Raw genomic sequence first — 20,336 nt, forward strand, 5'->3', positions numbered from 1 at the left:
TCAAGTCCACCTGTGCGATACAAGACTATAACATTGGAGGAGCTTTAAAATATAACAACCTGCAACTTTAAATTGCCTCTGGATTCCTCTTCATTTTGCTCTGTTTTGCCCGCGGTGAGCCTGAGATAAGAGGGCCTGGACAAAATGGCTGCCAGAGCTACAGTCACGCAGGTTAGATACAGACTCTCCAGACGGATATCTGCAGAAATATAGGGGTCGTCTCTGTCAGATGAAAGTCCTCTATCTCTGTGATGATTTTGACTTTTAACGCCAGTACATTTGAAGAGTTCACCTGAATAGTAAAAGGATGTTGCCAAACAACCAATGAAAATACTCCGTGTTTTAACCTAACCCCATTAGCTGCCAGAACTGCCTCCTTCAAAACACGTGTGTTCAGACCATAAATTAAAAAAAAAAAAAAAAAAAAGGAAAAATAATAGCGATAATTATTAGATGTTTGATTACTAGTGAATTTTCACAATTCATATCAGGGCCCTTCCAATGTATGAGCTTCGTTTTATATATCTGTGAATTTTTAAATCATAATAAAACAGATGATGAATGCAGCACGCCAAGTTAGACTGATGGACAAGTGCCAGGCTTCATCAATGCCATAGAAGTGGTGCGTAATTTGGAAAGAAGGAGAGACGCTATAGCGAGACAACCCCCCCTCAAGGCTCTGTCTTCTCAGCAGGAGAACCTCCACACAGCCCACTCAAAAGAACACATGCACACACAACCGTGCAAACACACTGTCACGCATGTAACAAAATATAATGTGTGCCGTTTTGCACGTTTGAAGTGCTTCAGTGCAAGGAAGCGTGAAATCCTGCATACAACTTACAACGCATCACTTGATTTATCCTTTTAATGTGGCTATTTTGAGGGGACTACAATGAGAAGGCAGCAAATTTTGCTATATTTAATGGCTGTACATGGAGGAAGAGAAATGGCGGCCAGAAGAATTACTCTGTTGTTTATGTGAGAAATCCTCATAGAGGGGGGGGAAGCAATTCTCTACCATCAGCAAGTTAATAAAAAGCCTGCACTTTATCTCCGTCAAAAAGACAAATAACATGACGAAGGATGGAAGGGAGGAGAGGAGCACGGGGGAGGTTGGCCCACATTTTCTTTCATCCGTCTCTCCTCCTGCAAGTCACTTATGCGATGAATCGCTGTCTGATGGGGCCACAAGGTGCTGTTGAATCACTTGTATGGACACAGCTAATTCTTTTTCATGTACAGTGAACACCCATTCATGTCAAGTTGATAAGCTTCCATCACCAATAGAACGTCAGCGCTGGAGAAATTCCGTTCGCTATTACCTCGTACGTAATATCTAGATAGTAAATCGGTCTTTCTGAATTTGAAAATCTGATTTGGTGTTTGTTTTTTTAATGGGCAATTCTGGGTAGAGTCAATTATTTTTGATAATATTTTCCATTTAAGATAATTGTTTGCTTTTTTAGTTGGAAAAATTAACATTTTCAACACTTGTGGATAAATACATTTCACTTACCGTTTTTTTCCGTGTATAATGCGCCCCCATGTATAATACGCACCCTAAAAATGGCATGGTGATGCTGGAAAAAAGCCTGTACCCATGTATAATACGCACCCCATTTATTTTTTATTTGATTTATTTTTTTATTTTTTTTAAGTCCCAATGATCATCCCACACGCAGGGAGGCAATGGGTCCCATTTTTATAGTCTTTGGTATGGTCTTAACTAGGCTGGATGTATTTTTATTTTTTTGTTGGCGTTGATTTCTCCGACTGCCCATGAAGGCACCACCGCGATCAGTGCGGACATGTGAAAAAGGCGTGCGGACATGTGAAAAAGGCGACTCTGTATGGGAGAGAAGTTGAAGAGGAATAAAAACACCCTTGGAAACCAAAACTTGCCCTTCGTCGTGACTCGGAGCCGCAACAAATGTTTAGGATTTGTGTAGGGTACATTGTGACAGCAAACGAGCAGGTGATCGAGCAAGCGTCTATATGAGAGCATTGCGTTCGTATGGAGCGTGTTTGAAGTGAACAGCAGAGACGAAAGGAACAAGGCAAAGTGTTGTGAAATAAAATATTACCTGTAATACGCATTTTGTTATTTGCTGATTGAAACTGCTAATTCAACTGTGAATTAAAACTAATAGGAAGAAAACAACTCTCGCTCTTTATATAGCTGACGTGTCTTGCGCATCCGTTCTGCGCATCGGATACATAGTGCGCATGCGCAGTCATACTGCCTCCGTATGAACAACGGTAATCCAATCCAAATTGATTGTTTTGGAAAGGAGCTTTTAAAATATCGTTTGGCTACGTCATGTTTGAACTTTCTCAGAAAACAAACGTTTTTAGAAAGCAGCTCCAAGGGAGCTACAGAACCCAAAATCAAAAGCCTACAATTATTCCATGAGGCCGCTTGCAGCTGAATACACTTGTATGTCATTGAGCTTAGGTGACTTTTATTGGCTTTTTGGGGGTTTGACCGTGCGAGTGCACGTCTGTGTCTCTTTGTTCCCACCTGTTTGGATCACCGGTTGACAATCCCTGTGATAATGTCGCCACCCCCTCTCTCCCCCGTTCAATGTCACCCTCCGCTTATCTCAAACTGTCCGAATGGGGTGTTTGTAAACACGTTGGCCAGCCTTTGTTTCCTGTGACGTTTGCCTGGAAGCAGCGAGCTAGCAGATAATAGCCCGTGTTTCCCCTTGGGCCCCCGTTGCCATCCATAATGCTATTTTTTTTCCCCTCTCTTCTTTATTTACGTATGTTGCGTGCCTTTTTTGTATAGTTTATAGGACGCAACCACCGCTTTGGGTCCTTCGAAGAATCATTTATCATTCTTTAAGGTCCTCAACATTCCTGAAAACACTCAAGTTTTTTTGCTAGTGGTGTATTATGCTGAAAATGTGCGTGGATTGTTTTTTTAGTCACAGACAACTTTCTGTAAGAAATAAACCCATTTCAACATAAGACAGTGATTTACAATGATTTAGGTGTCTAAAGTATTCACTATGATAGAGAGAATATGTGAGGGTCTTTTCATCTCTACTTGCTACTTACTTTGAACTTTTTTCCAAGCAAGATCAACGTACTAAAATACTCTTGGCACATCCTCACCTGTTAATCCCTACAAGACATTAACATTTCAAAATTGAGTTACTTTAAGGTCAGACTGGATTGCATTGGCTGTTTGCAGCTTACATGTGTGTATGATGGGTTTTGTTTGAGAGTTTTTAGAAATAACACAGGGGGCTCGACACGATGTAGAAGTGGTTAGCCTCACATTCGTTCTTGGTTTGAATCTAAAATAAGCATGTTGTCATATTTAGATTTTTTTTTTTTCCTGACTTAGTTCCACATTTCAAAAACAAGTGTTTTGGGTTAGTTAAAAGCACGCAATTGTTACTAGATGTGAAGTTGTAATGCAGAGGCGTAGCCAAGCCGGGGCGAGCCGGGGCGGCGCCCCGGTTAGGACTCCCTGCGCCCCGGTCGAAAAAAAATCGAGCTTTTTCGATTCTTCATTTTCATGCCGTTTTTTTCTTTCGGTCTTGCGCGAATGTGCTTGCGCTATTCTATGTGCGCGATGTTATCCATTCACCGTTTGCCTCCCGGACCCGGGTGTTGTTTTAGCGATCAGCGAACGGCGTGGGTGATGTTAGATTTTTTTTCATGTGGGCGTGCGCCCCTACTGGAAAAATTCCTGGCTACGCCTCTGTTTGAATGGTTGTTGGCCTGTCCAAGTACAGACAAACAACCATTCACAGTAACAATAAACTGGTAAGTGAAAATAAACAATTAAAAGCCTATTTTATGAAGAATTGCAAATTATTTTCCCAGGTTTAATAACCTCCAAGAAATCCAAAAGGTAAATTTAGTCTAATATAACTGCTACAGATAAAAGTTGAAATTTTAAAACTACAGAAAGAACATCTTTTTGTCTTATTAATACATTTTACCGGTAAAGCTGTTATTGTTAATGTGTTTGTCCTGCTGTGTCAAGAAGGGAGGACTGCTTATCTCCTTGCGAAGTCTCCCACAATAGGCCTCGTGTCTGGCTGCTTGACAGAGACAGATGCCGCATCATTAAGGAATATTAGTAGACTCGGCTGAGCGGACCGGGCTTCTTTCAGCTCCCCGAGAGCGGCAGCAGCCCCTACACGGGGAGCTTGATAAGACACAACACACCAGAAGCTTCACGCAGTTGAATAAAAGCCCACGCCTGCAGTAGGCCAGACGGATTTAGCGGGAAGAGGAGACGTTGACGGCTACACTTGATGTCATGTTTTGGGGAAGAGTCGTATGCTTTAATGAGACAGCGGAGAGAGAGAGAGAGAGAGAGAGAGAGAGAGAGAGAGAGAGAGAGAGAGAGAGAGAGAGAGAGAGAGAGAAAAACAGACTGATGATGAGTGTCAGCGGTGGGAAAACATGTACACAAGCTGTCGGGAAGGCTTAATTCACAGAGGAATGCAACTGCGTTAGTATGTGTTGCTAACTAAAGACGGCAGACGACAATGTGCACTTGCTGCAATGTTAGACTAATTAGCTATGACTATAAACTCAATATTTCAGTTATTGTCTGTGGTACCGACTCATGTTATTATTTCCAGCCACCTTAGGCTCAGTCAAGATTGTGTAAACTGTTAATAATTCAAACAAATCTGTGCAGAGATTTAATTTGCGCTTCTAAATTCCAGCCTTTATGATTTGAAAAATTAAATTGTACAATTGATGATTTGAATTTGATTAATAGCTCAGCCCTATCATGTTGGTAGTAAAATGATGGACATTTGGACTTGCCTGCAGAGGGACTTTTTTTTTCTGGCATCCCCCAACCCTCTGTCTTTCCATCTGTTTGTTTACAGTGCCACTCTTGAGTTTTTGGCACACTGGAACCCGTCATCACGGCTTAATGACGAGCATGACATAATGTGTGTGATGTGCACAAGCGCGTCAATGTGCGAGTTTCATTCACTTGCGTCCTCCGTGCCAACTAAAGCATATTGGTGGCAATTGGCAGTCACTGGTGTCGTATCCTGTGTAAAGTTTCAACAGCAGAAGGTTTGATTGGCCGTCAGCGGCGGTCTGCCGAGCCACCTCTCGTCGGAGGATGACAGGGCGGCGCAGAATGCTGCCCATGCTTCGCAGCCTCAAGCCATTTGCATGACTGATTAGCACTAATAGGCGTTTTAATACAAGAATAAATGAACATCTTTGCAATTTTTTTAATGGACAACATGACAGTCATGTTACGGTGAATTTGCTTTTCAAATGATTGGGATATACCACGCTGGGAGGGTTTGGGTGACACTGTGTTTTTAAGATAAAGAGTATCATACTTAAAATAAATTTAAAAAAATGCTGAATATTGATTAATAATAACAAAGATATTTTGAAAGGATGTTTGCACAAATGCTACGTTTTAAAGTCTCACGTACCTCCATGTAGGAACCACTGGTTTAATGCCCTCCAATAACAAACATGACCATGCTCATGATTTATAAATAGAGATGCCCCATATAAAGTTAACTTTCATTTGAATATGAATTATTCATGGTACGGTTAGCGAGTTGATTGTTGTTGCCAGCCAGGGGCAACCAGTAACCAAAATATAGTCTTCTTACAGTGCAGTTTAAACGACCGACTTAATTACGATCAATACTGCAGGTCGTGACGCGTACAATCAATTAAATCAAATGTAAACAGTAGATGTTCATGTTCCAACTGTGTACACATAATTAATAATAATTAATTAAATTGACTGCTTAGGTAACTGACTGGCGGGATTTTCGGCATCTATTATTAAAACACAATGAAGTGACAAATACAATGTAGGAAACACAATTGCTTTTCTGTTTATGTGGCAGTAAGTGATGGCAAATAAACATGGGCTACAGCAGTTGTGAAAAACTGAGCAGGCGGATCCATTACGCTTGTGTCAAGCTTGATCAAACAGAAGGAGCTCATACAGAATACTGACCTGTCATCACTGATATTTGTGAGAATGTCACCAAGGAGACAATGTATTTTATGGCTTCATGCTAGAGCTGGTCGATCATAATTTTCTTTTTTTATAGATATTAAAGTGGTTATTCCTAAACACAGTTATTTTATTGATTTCAAAACTACGTCTAGTAGAAGTCATGTTAATTCTTTTTTTTTTCGACCCTATGATTTTTACTTTTAGCAATTTAAGGAGGAATTTGTTTTGCATTATTGTAGCAGAGGTTTTTGTGCCTACTCCTGCTGATTATTTATTGCCAGGTTCAGATTGTTCGTTGTTGAAAATTCCCCATGACATTTAGTACGATTATAATAGAAGAAGACTCCTAATTTATAGCGACATGTTTAATTTCCTCCCTCACCTGCAAGCTTGCTAATAGTGAATCCTCCAAATTGAGGCGGAGCACATGAGCAAAATTATTGATTTGAAAACAAATTTAACTAGGAGTCAGGCATTTCACGTAATTATTCTCTCGGACCGACAAAAGTTAGCTTTGCTTATAGCTTGTTCTTTTGGAATTATATGTACCTCATGCTCATTATGTCACCTTTTGCTGGAAGGTGACATAATCACAATCTGTGATCCCTTAGGGCCTGGCCAGAATAAGAGCAAGGCTAAGTAAATCTCATCAGAGTGCTCGGCTGGCGCTGGCGGAACCTCTGGGACCAGATGTGTCAGCTCACTGGGCCAATGGCTGTCTGCCCAGCTTTCAGCTTGATATAGAAAGAGAGCCAGAGCCATGCCTTTGTTTTCCCTCTTGCTGCACATCAGCACATCACTTTGACGTATGGAACTTTATTTGAAGGAATGCTTACGTTTGCAACTTCAGGAGTAATCTGACTGAGGCAATAGTGCACGACTTTATAGGCCCACTTGGTAGAGCGGGTATTTGGCGACATTTTACGGAAAGAGGATGTTCTGCTGGCAAGGGGCTGTATTCTTCTTCCTAAATCTGTTATTCTACCGATTATCCCATCGAGTAATCGGATAGTACCGATTGTTTGGCTGAGCTCGCTGCACATTCTAAACAAAGTGGTCTTCTGTCTAAAATGAAAGAAAACAGCTTTAAGCAAACTGAAAGCTGGTGAATAAACATTTAACTGAAGTTAAGTGTTGAAGATTGAATTATTCCTAACCTTTAAATCAATATTTTTGCTCTCACGACAAATGAATATTGGCTTTGGTATGCGAAGATAGGCACACTTATTTTTGTTGCGGTATCGACACTGAACTTTTTTTTTTTAAATGTTTGCATGTGAGAGAGTTATTGAATTCCCGTAAAATCGTAAAACACACGCAGGTGCTGCTGTATTTCTGTAAAAGCCAGATTTTTTTTTTGCCCTTTTTTTTTTTAAAATGTCCTAGCTTTGTTTTATGTGATATAACGTGTGCATGTGTTAATAATAATCTATCAAAATTGGCAAAAAAATATCTACATTTTAAATATCTATATTTTTAAACAGCTGATTAATCGGTTGGAACTTACTTTTCATATTGTGGATTTTCATCTATTGTGGGTGCGTCTAAACCACATCCCTGGCGAAAAATGAGGTTTTCACTCCAAAGTTTTCAATCGCAGGGTTTTGGACAGTGAGGAGGGTAAATGAGTTACTGTTTATTGAATGTGTTCCAGACCGCAGCTGTCCCTGCTAAGTGTCGCGCCATTAAGGACCTAGCTCCGTGTTTACTTATGCTACCGCGTCAAGGCTTACGAGAGCTTGCCTGCTCGGCGGATCGTGTTTGCCATCGTTTGTGCTCACTCTAGAGCAAGCGCGCTGTTCCCCTGCGATTAAATTATTTATCTCCTTAAAACAAACCAAGGTGCACTGTGTAATCTGAGCTGTGCTTCTCCCTTTGTGTGCGTGTGTTTGCAGATTTACAATGAGAAGAGGAGCCAGTTTGAAATTAAGAGGAACAACCCCAAGGACCTGGTGGAGAGAGTGGCACGGGACATTGCCAGGCTGCTAAACAGTAAGAGGAAAGCCCTGGAGGTAAGCGTCTAAATGCTTCAAGCACTTTGTAGTCCATGCAGACATGTTAACATAATGGCATTAAAATAAATGCAGCAGAGACTCACAACACCAATCTGTGATGCTCATTTTACAAATGATTTTCCCTATGGAAAATGATGTAACCTTCATAGCAATATATAGCTCAGGTTTATTAAGTTCAAATTGGCCATAGATTAGAAGTCTGTGGTAGGTTGCTTGAGTTCTTTCTGATTGATTGGCGACCAGTCCAAGGTTGACACCCGTTCTTTTGCCACCAAAGGAAACTCTCCAGTTTATCGGCAACCCTGAGAAGAGGTATAGAAACTGATGGATGTGGAATGTGTAAAACTGGAAACTAGGCAAGGCTGGATCGCAGTTCTCTCATCAAAATTCTACTACTATCCAAATATAATGACTTTACTACTACTGTTTTTATCTTAAAAAAATACATCCTTAATCTGAAAAAAAAAATCTTGAAAATATACTTTATCATAGGCGGCTCAGTGACGCACTGGGTAGCACGTCCGCCTCAGTTAGGAGGGTGCGGGGACTAAGCGGTTGAGAAAATGGATGGATGGATGTATACTTTATCATAACATTTGACATACAGTATTTGTATATATTTAAAAATTGGTAAATTTGCAAGGGAGTTTCTATCCAACAAATACATTTTCTTGAAAGGTGTGAGAGGTAGTGGGGTAAATTGCTTGAAATGTTATATAGTTGAGTTAATAATGAGATACAAGCAATGTTTGTTGCCCCCCACATACACAGATAATTAAACAGGCATTGAGTCAAACTGTCTCAGGAACGTCCCTAATTCACCCAAAAAGACAAAATGATAAGTACCAAAGACTTTTTGGCAACCATTCATTTGGATGTTGATAGGGTCACTTCAGAGTGAAAAGCGCTGACATTTTTTTAATTTGGTCTTTAAAAAAAAAAAAAGGATGGAAGTGTATCTTCTGAAAGCATGTGGTGTTTGGGGGGATGAGGCACATTCATCCCGAGAAGCAAAGGTCTCTCAGGGGCGTGATTGATTCCGCAGTCGGGATCCCTAAAGGGAACAGGGGCGTCACAGTACATCTCCAATGGCCATGATTGGATTTGGAATGACATTGGTTTGGGCACTTTTCCCCACGTGAGACACACACACACACATCATACCACAACAAAACCCATCACACCAACTTCTACATGTCCGCCAGACTCACTCGGGAAGGCGGGAGGGAGGCAAAGAGGAAATGAGGTGACGAGTGGTAAAGGGAGAAAGAGAAATAGACGGTCTGGAATGAGAATGTCTCCCTCCGGCGTGGAAAAAAATCAAGAAATGATGTTCAGAAATTCATAGATTTAAAAGTGAGCAGGGAAGGGACAGAAAGGAGGCCGCTGAGGCAAAAGTGAAGCGGTAAAAAGTTTTTGGGTTAAAAGCAAAGTGGAAAGGAAAAGAAATTGCAAAACGAGAATAGAGGCAAAGAAAAATGGGGGTTGTGATGGTTCTGCAGAATAGAAATGTAAAATAGTAAGTTCATGTGCTTCTTTTTGACACATGGATAGTTGCTACTAACCTACTACAACTCTCTCTATGGACATTTACCAAACCATGAGTGCGAACAAAATATTTCCATGAGTGTATGGAACATTTATATTCCATCCTCCTCCAAGAGCCCCCGATTCTAATTATTTACATACAATGTACTGATTTCCAAATTAAAGAGCCCTTTGATAGGCTCCATCTATCATAATCATGATCATAATGAGCCCAGAAAATCCAGGTTATGTACAATTTAAATCATATCCCTCAGCATTAAAATTGTGGAAAGACTTAAATCAATCTTAAAAGCACTTGAATTTGAACATCGAAGCGACGTGGGAATCTTGTGTAGTATCAGCAGAGGGGTATGTGCAGTGGCGTGAGATCAGAGCAACAAACTCACACCTGAGAGCGATAACAGTATGGTTCTCTGACAGCTCTTTGAAGCCGGAAACGTCCATTCGTGTAGCCTGTCATGTCTGCCCACTCCGCCACGTGACTTACGATGACTTCAGGGGCGCCCCTTACCTCTTCCTGTGATGCTTGGCCCGGAGTTCAACCCGGTCACTCTTAACCAGATGGCGTCGCATCTCATACGGTGTCACTCACAGCCCAAAATGACTCCGAGTCCTGTCAGTCAGGGGTCCCCTGCAGGGATATTCCCGTTCCGTGCAAACGTACTCGAGAGTTGTTACGTTCCCGTCGGCTTCTTCGGCGTAAAAAAGTGCCGTTGTCAAATCTCTTCACTTGAGATTTCACAAAAGAGCCTGGTGGAATAGAGAGGGGGTAATAAGGTTGGTCTAATCCAATTACACACATTTCAATACTATCCGAATAGCTCTGAGAGGCTGAAGAGCGGCTGCCTCCGGGCTGCTCCTTGCCTGATGGATACGCGCTCGACGCTAGCAGGGTCAAACAATGGAGGTGAGATAAAATGAACAGTCATGGCGCTTCGTGAATTTCCATCCCATCAAGGAAACTTTGAGTCATCGACTGGCAAACAGATTAAAAGAGCAGCAGAGGCTGCCATCATGGAGGTCTTTGGTTGATGGAAACATTCCTGCAAAAAAGATTGACCTACATTGATATCAGCGTTCTTCAGGATATCCATGCATGGTGGCTAGGTTGCCCTATTGGACTAGGGATGGAACTCAATACCGGCTTATGTCTACCAGTGCAGACTATCAGAAGCGCTGGACATGGATAGACTTGAGAGGCTTTACTCTTGCCCTGCAATCCTCTCTTTGCGGTACAGAAGTGCTGGTAATATCTTGCAACCGACTCGTGTCATCTCACTACTACTCTATTTTTTATGGAGCCAAAGGGTATTTCTACAGTCCAGAATGTTTTCCTGGTACCCCCGCGGGAGTTACAACCCAAAAGCTAGCATTTGCAGTGTGTGAAGAGTGGAGGCTGTCAGCGTGTCAAAATGTAGAAGAAACAAGTCAATTGCTATAATGCTACGATAATATATATCATTTCAAATCAATGTGTGCATAAATGCCTGGTGTAATGTGATTGGACATTTAAAGAGGTCATATGGAAAATCGACTCTTGCCGTATGCAAATACAGTGGTGCCTTAAGATAAGTCCTTTTTGTCATCTGTTTTTGTTGCAACCCCGCTGGTTCCGCCCCCAGTTGTTATAGTTACTAAAATGTGCCTTTGATTCATATGTCAATAAGTGCTTTGAAGAATAGTAATGGCATCGCAACCACATATCTTGTGTTCATGATCTCACCTTTGTTATTCTCACAGTAAGAAAGTCAAGTGTAAGAATAGCTCAAGTGGGGAGAGGCCCAATAATTGAGTCTGGTTTGTTCGGGACCGCTTGTCTTTCAGAGATGACAGAGATGCTCTTTGACTTAACGATGACGCCGATAATAATTGTGAAAGATTACAGTGAAGCTCGGTGTGGACACAGCACCAAGTGTGCTTGACAGAATTAATCAATCAGCCGGCACTAGCCTCCCTCTCTTCCTGAGCGTGGTAACTAAAATGACGCAGCCGGGTCAGCCATGGGGAGGGACGGCCCCGTTCGCAGTCAACTATCATCACATTACATCTGTTAATAATTCACTAAGACGCCAACTGTGGAGCGTGGCTTTCTGAATACGGTGCACGCTTGGAACAGTTAACATTACTTGGACCTCTTCAATTAATGAAACAAGCAGGCGTGATGCAATTTGTACAATTTAAAACCTTATTGCCTTTATATTCACGTTAGTTACGAAACTGTAGGTAGAAATCCATGACAATGAAATTCAGTGATTGTCAAACTAGCATTTTTAGCATGGTGTGGAATCATTATCCCGAGCAGGATTTCCTCAGGGACACCTCACCATTTGGCTTTTAATTGAACGGGCGCATATAACTAATTTAAATGGCTACATTTAGCCGACACACTTTAAAATTGGCCAGTGGACCTAAAAACGAGGCTCCCTCCATCAGGCCGCTGATTAGTTTTGTCACTACTCCGTGTCCCTCGCTTTTGTTTTCCATGACTACTGCTAACTGACACAGAGGTGGCTTTCTGCATCTCTTTCATCCCCCAACGACGACGGCAGCACTTGGCCGGGAGCTGGCGCGCTCGCAATAAATTACACCACCAGCGGCGAGCGATTATGTGTCCGCTGTCGGCGCGAATCAGTGACAAATAAAGGAGGTGTCGCAGTCTGATGGAGGGACAACCCTGCAACCTCGCTCCAGTCTAGTGCAACATGTGCTAAATGGTAAATGCTAATAAATTGGTTGGCCATTAACTGAGTGTACAAACCGTGTTCACGCCTTTTGTCTTCATAATTTGTAGGATTTTAAAATTGGCGACTGAAACGTGTGTAATGTGGACACATAGGTTTGAACAATGACAACATCTCATATTTCCAAACTGTGTACATTTTCCCAAGTGCTTGACATTTCTTTAATGGTCTCCAGTCCGACTTGATTGACATACTCGGCAGCGAGCTCCTAAAGATGGCAGCAAGGCCGTCGGTAATAGCGAGCAGCCCTCGCTGTGCCCCGTGTTCATCTGGGCACTTTAATGAATTACAAGAGCTTCATAATGAGTGCGCCTGAGCACGATGGTCGTGGAGGTCAGCTCGTTTGAATAATTAATCAACCCAATCAGCAGTTAGGATTTAACTCGCATGCACTCGGAGATACACCGTGTCGCAAAAGGCATGCTACGGTGCTACGTGAGAAAGTTTAGAAAAACACTTTGAAAAAGTGGGTTCTAACTTTGTAGTTCCCCATTTTCCGTTGGCATTTGCAGAGGCAGTTATAAGTCGGCAGTCCCATCAGGGAAGAGGAGGGGAAGTAGGACAAGCTCTAGTTCAATAAAAATAGAAGAGAAAATTTGACCTCATGAAACTCATTGCCAAAATAATCCCGTTACGAACATTCAATGAACTCATGTCGCTCTAAATATGCAGAAAATAGTTGTGGATGTGTTTATTCAATTTGCCGCTTTCAGAAAAATCCATTTTGATGCTAAAATTGATTGCAAATTGTGTTTCAAACGTTATCAGCACAAACTGAAAAGGTCACTCGAGTCAGGACAGTATCTGATGCCTTTTGTCATTCAAATTAGTTAGCGCTTTATTGTCAACTAAATGGTGACGATATCGGTGTTGGCATGGCATATCGTAATGATGGTGATAATAATGCGAGATGACACATTTAAGGATCACCAAAGTCGTTGTCTTTCTCTGCGTGAAGAATAGCAAGCTTTGAAAACCAAAGTTCACATTTTGACAATTTTGGTGGCATTTATCACCATAAATGTCAACCGTGCATCGGAGTCATCACCAGAGTTAGGCGAGTTAGTGAAACATTCCCAAACACTTTTCATAATCTTTGCGAGAAAGCTGCGTGATGACTCCCCGGACTCTCTTTTAAGTTGCAAGCGACAGTACGCAGAATTAGGCACACTTGTCTAGTCGAAGATGTTTTCTATCCCGCTTGCCATTAGTGCAATGGAAAACGGATGGAAGTGAAAAACCGTTATCTGATAGCTAGCTAGCATATGCTAATCACTATTAAAAGCATGTTAGCAGGTGCATATTGAGCATATGTACATCAAATGAGATAGTGTGGCAACTGAATTGCACATGGCTTCCTATAATTCCCTGCCCCCGATGCATTTGCATGCCCCTGTCATTCAGATCTATGAACTCCCATTAGCAGCCATCTGCTACGACCTGCAGCGTCTCGATACACACATACACACACCTGTTTAAACAGACCTCTCTAAGGTTACGTTCATAGTTGAGAGCCTGATCCCAATTCAAATTAAAGGTTAAAACTGATCTTTTTAAATGTAGTCCTAATAACTATTGTTTGATTTTTATTGTCATCTATGAAAGCAAAATGATTCTTTGTTGTTTTTCAAAATCAGAAATTTGTAAACCTTCAGCTGCAATTTGTCTCTTTTCAGAAGAAACCACTAGATTTTTTAATGAAGAGATGCAAACCGCTCGTTATTTTTAATTGCAATTCTCTCATTTAAACAAAAAAGCTAGGGATTTTCTTAGACGGTGTAAACATTTTTAGAACCCTCAGTCTCAAAGGTATGGCTCAATCTGTCTTTACAGCCTTGAAAGAATGATGCTGCTCATTTAACCTTGAAGGTAGAAGTCACCAGACAACCGCAATGGCGTCACTTTCTCGACCGCCCGCCGCACACGTGTCACAAGGCCACGCTCACACATTACGCGAGACGTCATCCCAGACGGCAACACCCACTGCGACGGGTCATAGCGCCTTGTTTTAAAAAAGGCAGACGGCCGTAGATCCGGATTACCATTTTGTGTCGTATTAAGTCATTCTATCGCTTCCCGCCGATAAAGGTCACAACATCCCACCCACTGTCCCTTGGCAGCATTTCACATTAGTCAAAATGTCAGAACCTGATCTGCTTGGTGGCAGTACGTTGCCTTCGGCGCTTTTCTCCACATCTTCATTACACACGTTTATTTTAGCTCTGAATGCGCCGTTTTCAGCTCCATTTGAATGCCTTTGCCCCCTTCCCCCCCAAACAAATGTCACTTTCCAGATGCTATATTTCCGCCTCGCGCAAAACCATTCATCGACGTGGAAGTGTGAACGCGCCACGTATAGGTTTGACTGCGGCATCTAAACGTAGCCTTTATCGCAACAAATGCTCGCTTGTCTGGGAGCAACCTGTTCATGGAGCAACAGCAGCTGGTTCACTCTTTAAATTTCCCCGTCACCCAGAGACAAATGAATATAAATGCAATGCTTTGTGGCTTTTATACGCCGAGTCTTGCCGAGCCGCATAAAACGTACATTTGTCACCCGTGCGGGGTTTTCGGCTTTGCGGCAAGAAAATAACTCACGGGGATGCCTGATGGAATCATCAAGCTGAGTCAAGAAGGCCGAAGGAACTTCAACTTGGAAAGTGTCAGGGGGTCTAAAAATTGATAGTTGCCTTGTGAAATAGGAAAAAGAAAGAGCGTACTGTATGAATATTTTTTTTCAGATAGTCCATGAATGCTGAAAATAATGAAATTGGAATTGACTCTATTGCTTGAAACTGTCAGGCTGGATTTAAACCGCATGCTTCAATTGACACAGCTCAAATTGTTTTGCTCTCAGGGGGCGCAATTGGGATACGCGTCATAGCAACGTGAATAGAAAACATGGAATTGGATACCTCAAAAATGAGGATTTAACATTTAGATGGGGAGGAGCAAGTTTTTCTTACGCCCCCAAAACTCTCAATCATGGGTCTCACATTTCCTCTCCCTCTATTTTTTTTTAAATACAGGTTACTTTTTTTGGGAGGACTAACGTTTATTATTGGGTGTAACGTTTATTATTGGGTGTAATTCCACCTCCAACTGCTTGGTGGCAGCACACTTATTTAGTTTGAAGTACTGCAAATAAAAAAAAAAAAGAATAAAGCACAATATTTGATTATCATCTGCGTTAATCCTGCGTTTTATGCCTACGGAAAGTGACATCTGTCGGTTCATTTTAAAATGTACTGTAGAAAATTCACAAAAATTCATCAATAGGTGAATTTGTGAGGAGTAAACGGTGCACTACACTGCTTAACACTATAGCAGACTTTCACACCTATTTTTTCTGTCACCAGCCAAACTCCATGGAAGCCTAGTTTTGTTGAAAAATTCAATTCTTTTCACCAAGGGAATTTGTGACACTGTATTCTAAGGCTACTAGCCACCCACGGGTGTTAGGCTACAAAGCAACGGCAGCTTTGACGGGATGCGGAAGGATTTAGAGGTCTTGTTGCTTTTGGTGCACAGCGCTGTGATTCTGAGCCGGTGTCAAAGCGACCGCCGTTTAAACATTCTCATCATGCTAATGTACACGCCGAGGACACTGACGCTGGGAGGCCGAGGGAATCAGAGGTCGGCGCCGTGCTTTTATTTTCCTCCTCCCCAGTTAATCTTCCTCGGCCGCCGCTTATCAGGAAGCCTGCTACCCTCGCCCTGCCTATAGGGAGGAAAGGCATTGCATGCGTCCGTCCGCCTTCTCTTCTCCTTAACTGGCTGATTGAAGGTGGAGGCTGCAGATTGAATTATTTTCTCCCCTTTCCATTTCTTTCCATTGGTTTGCACCGGGCTGTCACTTCTCCTCTGTTGTGTTTGTGCCCCTACGTGCAATCTGTTTAGGAGTCTGTCTCAGCTTGCTGCTTTGTCCCGTATCAGTCGTGGTGTGGACCGGCATTTTGCGCTGGTGGGAAAAATAACTTTCTCTGCGTCTTTGTACGTATGTGTGTCTGTGTATTCAGGGGCACATTCCACTATCTGCGAGATTAAGTATTTTTATTGAAAGGTAGATGATGTCCCAGAAAAATACAGTTATATGCACTGCGCTCGTGTGCTGTGCGCACAGATAAATTATTTCAACTGGTCTCGGTCTGCTCGTAATGGGTACTAGCAACGGGGACTTTAGTTTATTGTTTTTGTCTAGGATGGTGAAAAACATGATGAAAGTAGCTCGTCACTCATGGGACATTCGGATTGTTGGATTTGTACACTTTATTTAAAAATATTTATAAATTATTTTTTTAGTCACCCAACCGGATTTTGCAGTGTACCACATTTTGAGAAAATCTATATCACTAGTTTTTAAGCGACGGTTAGTCTTTGTCCGTTGAGTGTTAATCTGAAGAAATATTTGATGGGTTTATATATATATATATATATATATATATATATATAGTCAGCTAAATGGCAAGAACAAGATCCGGGCAATAAACAGCTACGCCCTGCCAGTCATCAGATACCCTGCAGGAATAATAAGCTGGCCAAAGGAAGAGACGCAGACCACAGATGTCAAGACACGGAAGCTCCTAACCATGCACGGAGGGTTCCACCCTAAGTCCAGCACCCTGAGACTGTACACTAGCCGTAAAGAAGGAGGCCGAGGACTACTGAGTGTGAGAGGCTCTGTTCGGGATGAAACAGCCAAGATCCATGAGTACATCAAGGAAAAGGCCCGAACGGATGACGTGCTCAGTGAATGTCTCAGACAATGGCAAACAGAGGAAGAGTGGCTAGAGACACCATCATGGGAGGACAAACCCCTACATGGGATGTACCATCGGCAGATAAGTGAAGTGGCTGACATCAAGAAATCCTACCAATGGCTGGAAAAAGCTGGACTGAAGGACAGCACAGAGGCACTCATCATGGCTGCACAGGAACAGGCTCTGAACACCAGAGCAATAGAGGCCAAGATCTACCACACCAGACAAGACCCAAGGTGCAGGCTGTGCAAAGAGGCCCCTGAGACAGTCCAGCACATAACAGCAGGGTGTAAGATGCTAGCAGGGAAAGCATACATGGAACGTCATAACCAAGTGGCTGGCATAGTGTACAGGAACATCTGTGCAGAGTATGGACTGGAAGCCCCAAGGTCAAAGTGGGAAGCACCCCCTAAGGTGGCAGAGAACGGGCGAGCCAAGATCCTGTGGGACTTCCAGATCCAGACTGACAAGATGGTGATGGCGAACCAACCGGACATTGTGGTGGTGGACAAACAGCAGAAGAAGGCCGTTGTAGTGGATGTAGCAATACCAAGTGATGGCAACATCAGGAAAAAAGAACTTGAGAAGCTAGAGAAATACCAGGGCCTCAAAGAAGAGCTTGAGAAGGCCTGGAAAGTGAAGGCCTCGGTGGTGCCCGTGGTCATTGGGGCACTTGGGGCAGTGACCCCCAAACTGGAGGAGTGGCTACAGCAGATTCCAGGAACAACATCAGACATCTCAGTCCAGAAGAGTGCAGTGCTAGGAACAGCCAAAATACTGCGCAGAACCCTCAAGCTCCCAGGCCTCTGGTAGAGGACCCGAGCTTGGAGTGGGAGACCACCCGCGGAGGGTGAGAGGGGAATTTTTATTTTTTTATATATATATATTCTATATCTATCTGTAAGTGGGTTGTGTTTTGGCCCGAGTTGATTGATTGATTGATTGATTGATTGATTGATTGAATATTTATTGATCCCCAGGGGTGGGGAAATTCAGGCCCCAGCAGTATTCATACCACAGAGTGGGTATACAAAAGACGCACAAATGGCATGAGCGCAACTCAACAGGCTCTCATAAGGCTGCCACACAACGGCGCCACAAAGAAAGCCAGAAAGTGCTCAAGATAAAAGCCATCAAAGCAAAACAAAGATAAAAGACAAAGGAAAAAAAGTAACTGTGGCCAACCAGCACCCCTCAATACAGGAGAACACCCCAAAACACACTAAATAGCCTCCACGGGGTCCATAGACAGGTGTAGGGGCAGTCCAGTTCAACGGCGCCCAATGGACCGTGGTCGTGAATCGGTGAAAAACATCACAAAGCAGGCAAACGTGTGAGCAGCGTCCTGGGCACCCAGTCGGGTGCACGTGCAGATGGTCACCACGGGGCTAGCATGGCGAAAGTCGTTGGTTCCGACGAGCACGAGGGAGCGGACTCCCCACAGGGGTTGCGGCTGCAAGGCCAAGGCGAGGGACCCGGTCATCACTGCCCGGATAAGCAGGAAGCCGCCGTAGAGTTACGCCGGTCTCGACCGATGATCCCGGTCCCAGGAAGAAAAAAGAATAATACAAAATATCCGATCCGAAGAGATACCGAGGTGCGGTAGAAGGCACCAGCATCGCCGAATGGACAAAAAGACAGAAAGAAAAAGGAGAAAAGAAAGAAATAAAGAGGAAAAGAGAGAACACTGCTGGGAGGCAGCCACTTACGGCGCCATACCGGAAAAAAAAAAAAAAAAAAAAAAAAAAAAAAAAAAATCTCCTATGTTGCCTCTGATCTTTTTTGAGTCCATGTACAGTGGCTTTCTAAAGCTGCCATAACCAACTTTGCTTTCTTGACCTCCCTTTTTTCCACACCCTATCTGCTTCTCCCTTCTTCTTCATCCCTGTTTTCCTCCCCAACTGTCATGAGCTTTGACAGCCCATCATAACTCTGTCAAATGCTCATAACATAATAGCCAAACACTTTTCGTGATTGGCAGGAGTTTTTTTTCTTACAGGCCAATGAATTAGCGGCCTGAGAAAAGATACGGTTCAATGCCCGGTTACCTTGGCTCTCGCCCCCTCGAATGACAGATGGCTCACGACTACGTGGCGAGGAGGCCCGTTTACTTGGTAATCACCCGTTTAATTTAGCTTGTGTTTGAAGACCTACGGCAGCTGTCAGCCATAGTGACCATGGGGCATAGGCTGAAGAATGAGTGACAGGGAAAAAGGTGCATGATGGAAGAGGGAAAAGGTAGGTAGGTAGATAGGAGCTTGCCTTGAGGCGGCCTTGGATTCGGGGGACTGCTTTGCGCTTTACTCAGACAGGAAAGGGGACTGTTAAATACTGACCTTGAAAGACTTCGTCTGTAATAACGGCTGTATTTCTTTTCCTGTTTGTCTCTGAATTTATTCTCGTTTGAAATGCAAGCGAGCCGGGGGGAAAGCTACCTTTACAAGAAAGCCTTTTTCTATTTTTTTATAATGCTGTTGTGATGTCCTGGAAAATGGTCAACAATTTTTAGGTAACAAATAAAAATGGGAAAAAATATTTTTTTATTGTATTGACCTTCGGCTTGAACGCTCTTAAAGCTCCGCCCCTCAATGTCAAGTTTAAGCATCTTCACATATCCACATTGAAACTTCTGTGAATGAAAAGGAGAGCATTTCCTTTAAATTAGTGTTAATGCTTGACAATTTAGAAGTCAATTAATTGTGAGTGCACATCGGCACTCGCAGTGGTTGCGACCCTCACGTGCTGCCTGCTGCACCTCCACAAATGATATCACAGGTCAGACTCATTTAGACGGCATGGTGCATGCAATCCCACCTTTTTTTAAAAAAGGGTTTATCTATGCCTCAGGTTGACTTCCTCCCTACGTTTTTACTTCTCTTCCTCCTGTGCGACAGCAAGAGAGAGCGAAGGCACAAGATCGATGCCGAGGCCCTTGCACGCGGCGAGCGGCAGCTGGCCGAATCGCAGCCATCGATCAGCCACAGAGCATTTACTCCGCCAGACTGCTGGGCCTATGTGGATGGAGATTATTTCCAAATTATTATAGGAGGCAGATGCTTGTCAGAAGATGCTCTCTGTCAAGGTTACACTTCTTTGTCGCTCGCCCTCTGTCACGCTCGGACACCGTCTCACAATTTGTCTTTTTCCACTCTGTTATGTAGCATATTTGATTGCGTTATAGCTGGTTTGCTTTTCCTCTCTGTAGGATAGTTTAAGGTTATAAATTTCAGGCCAGTTCACATCTTCAGCCAGTCACTTGGTGAACGTCTCCATATTTTGGTGTCCA

General features: G+C 43.0%; 1 protein-coding gene across 4 annotated transcripts in view; it reads left to right on the top strand.

The window, feature by feature from the left end:
- The window catches only part of cacna2d2a (calcium channel, voltage-dependent, alpha 2/delta subunit 2a), a 132,139-nt gene that overhangs the window by 39,974 nt on the left and 71,829 nt on the right, over positions 1–20,336 (top strand). For all 4 annotated transcript variants that reach the window (XM_061290240.1, XM_061290241.1, XM_061290243.1 and 1 more), the window contains exon 3: positions 7,882–7,998. In XM_061290240.1, the coding sequence (XP_061146224.1) occupies positions 7,882–7,998 (117 nt within the window). The remainder of the gene's footprint in view (positions 1–7,881; positions 7,999–20,336) is intronic.

Source organism: Syngnathus typhle, linkage group LG11, assembly GCF_033458585.1.
Source record: "Syngnathus typhle isolate RoL2023-S1 ecotype Sweden linkage group LG11, RoL_Styp_1.0, whole genome shotgun sequence".
Classification (NCBI taxonomy): domain Eukaryota; kingdom Metazoa; phylum Chordata; class Actinopteri; order Syngnathiformes; family Syngnathidae; genus Syngnathus; species Syngnathus typhle.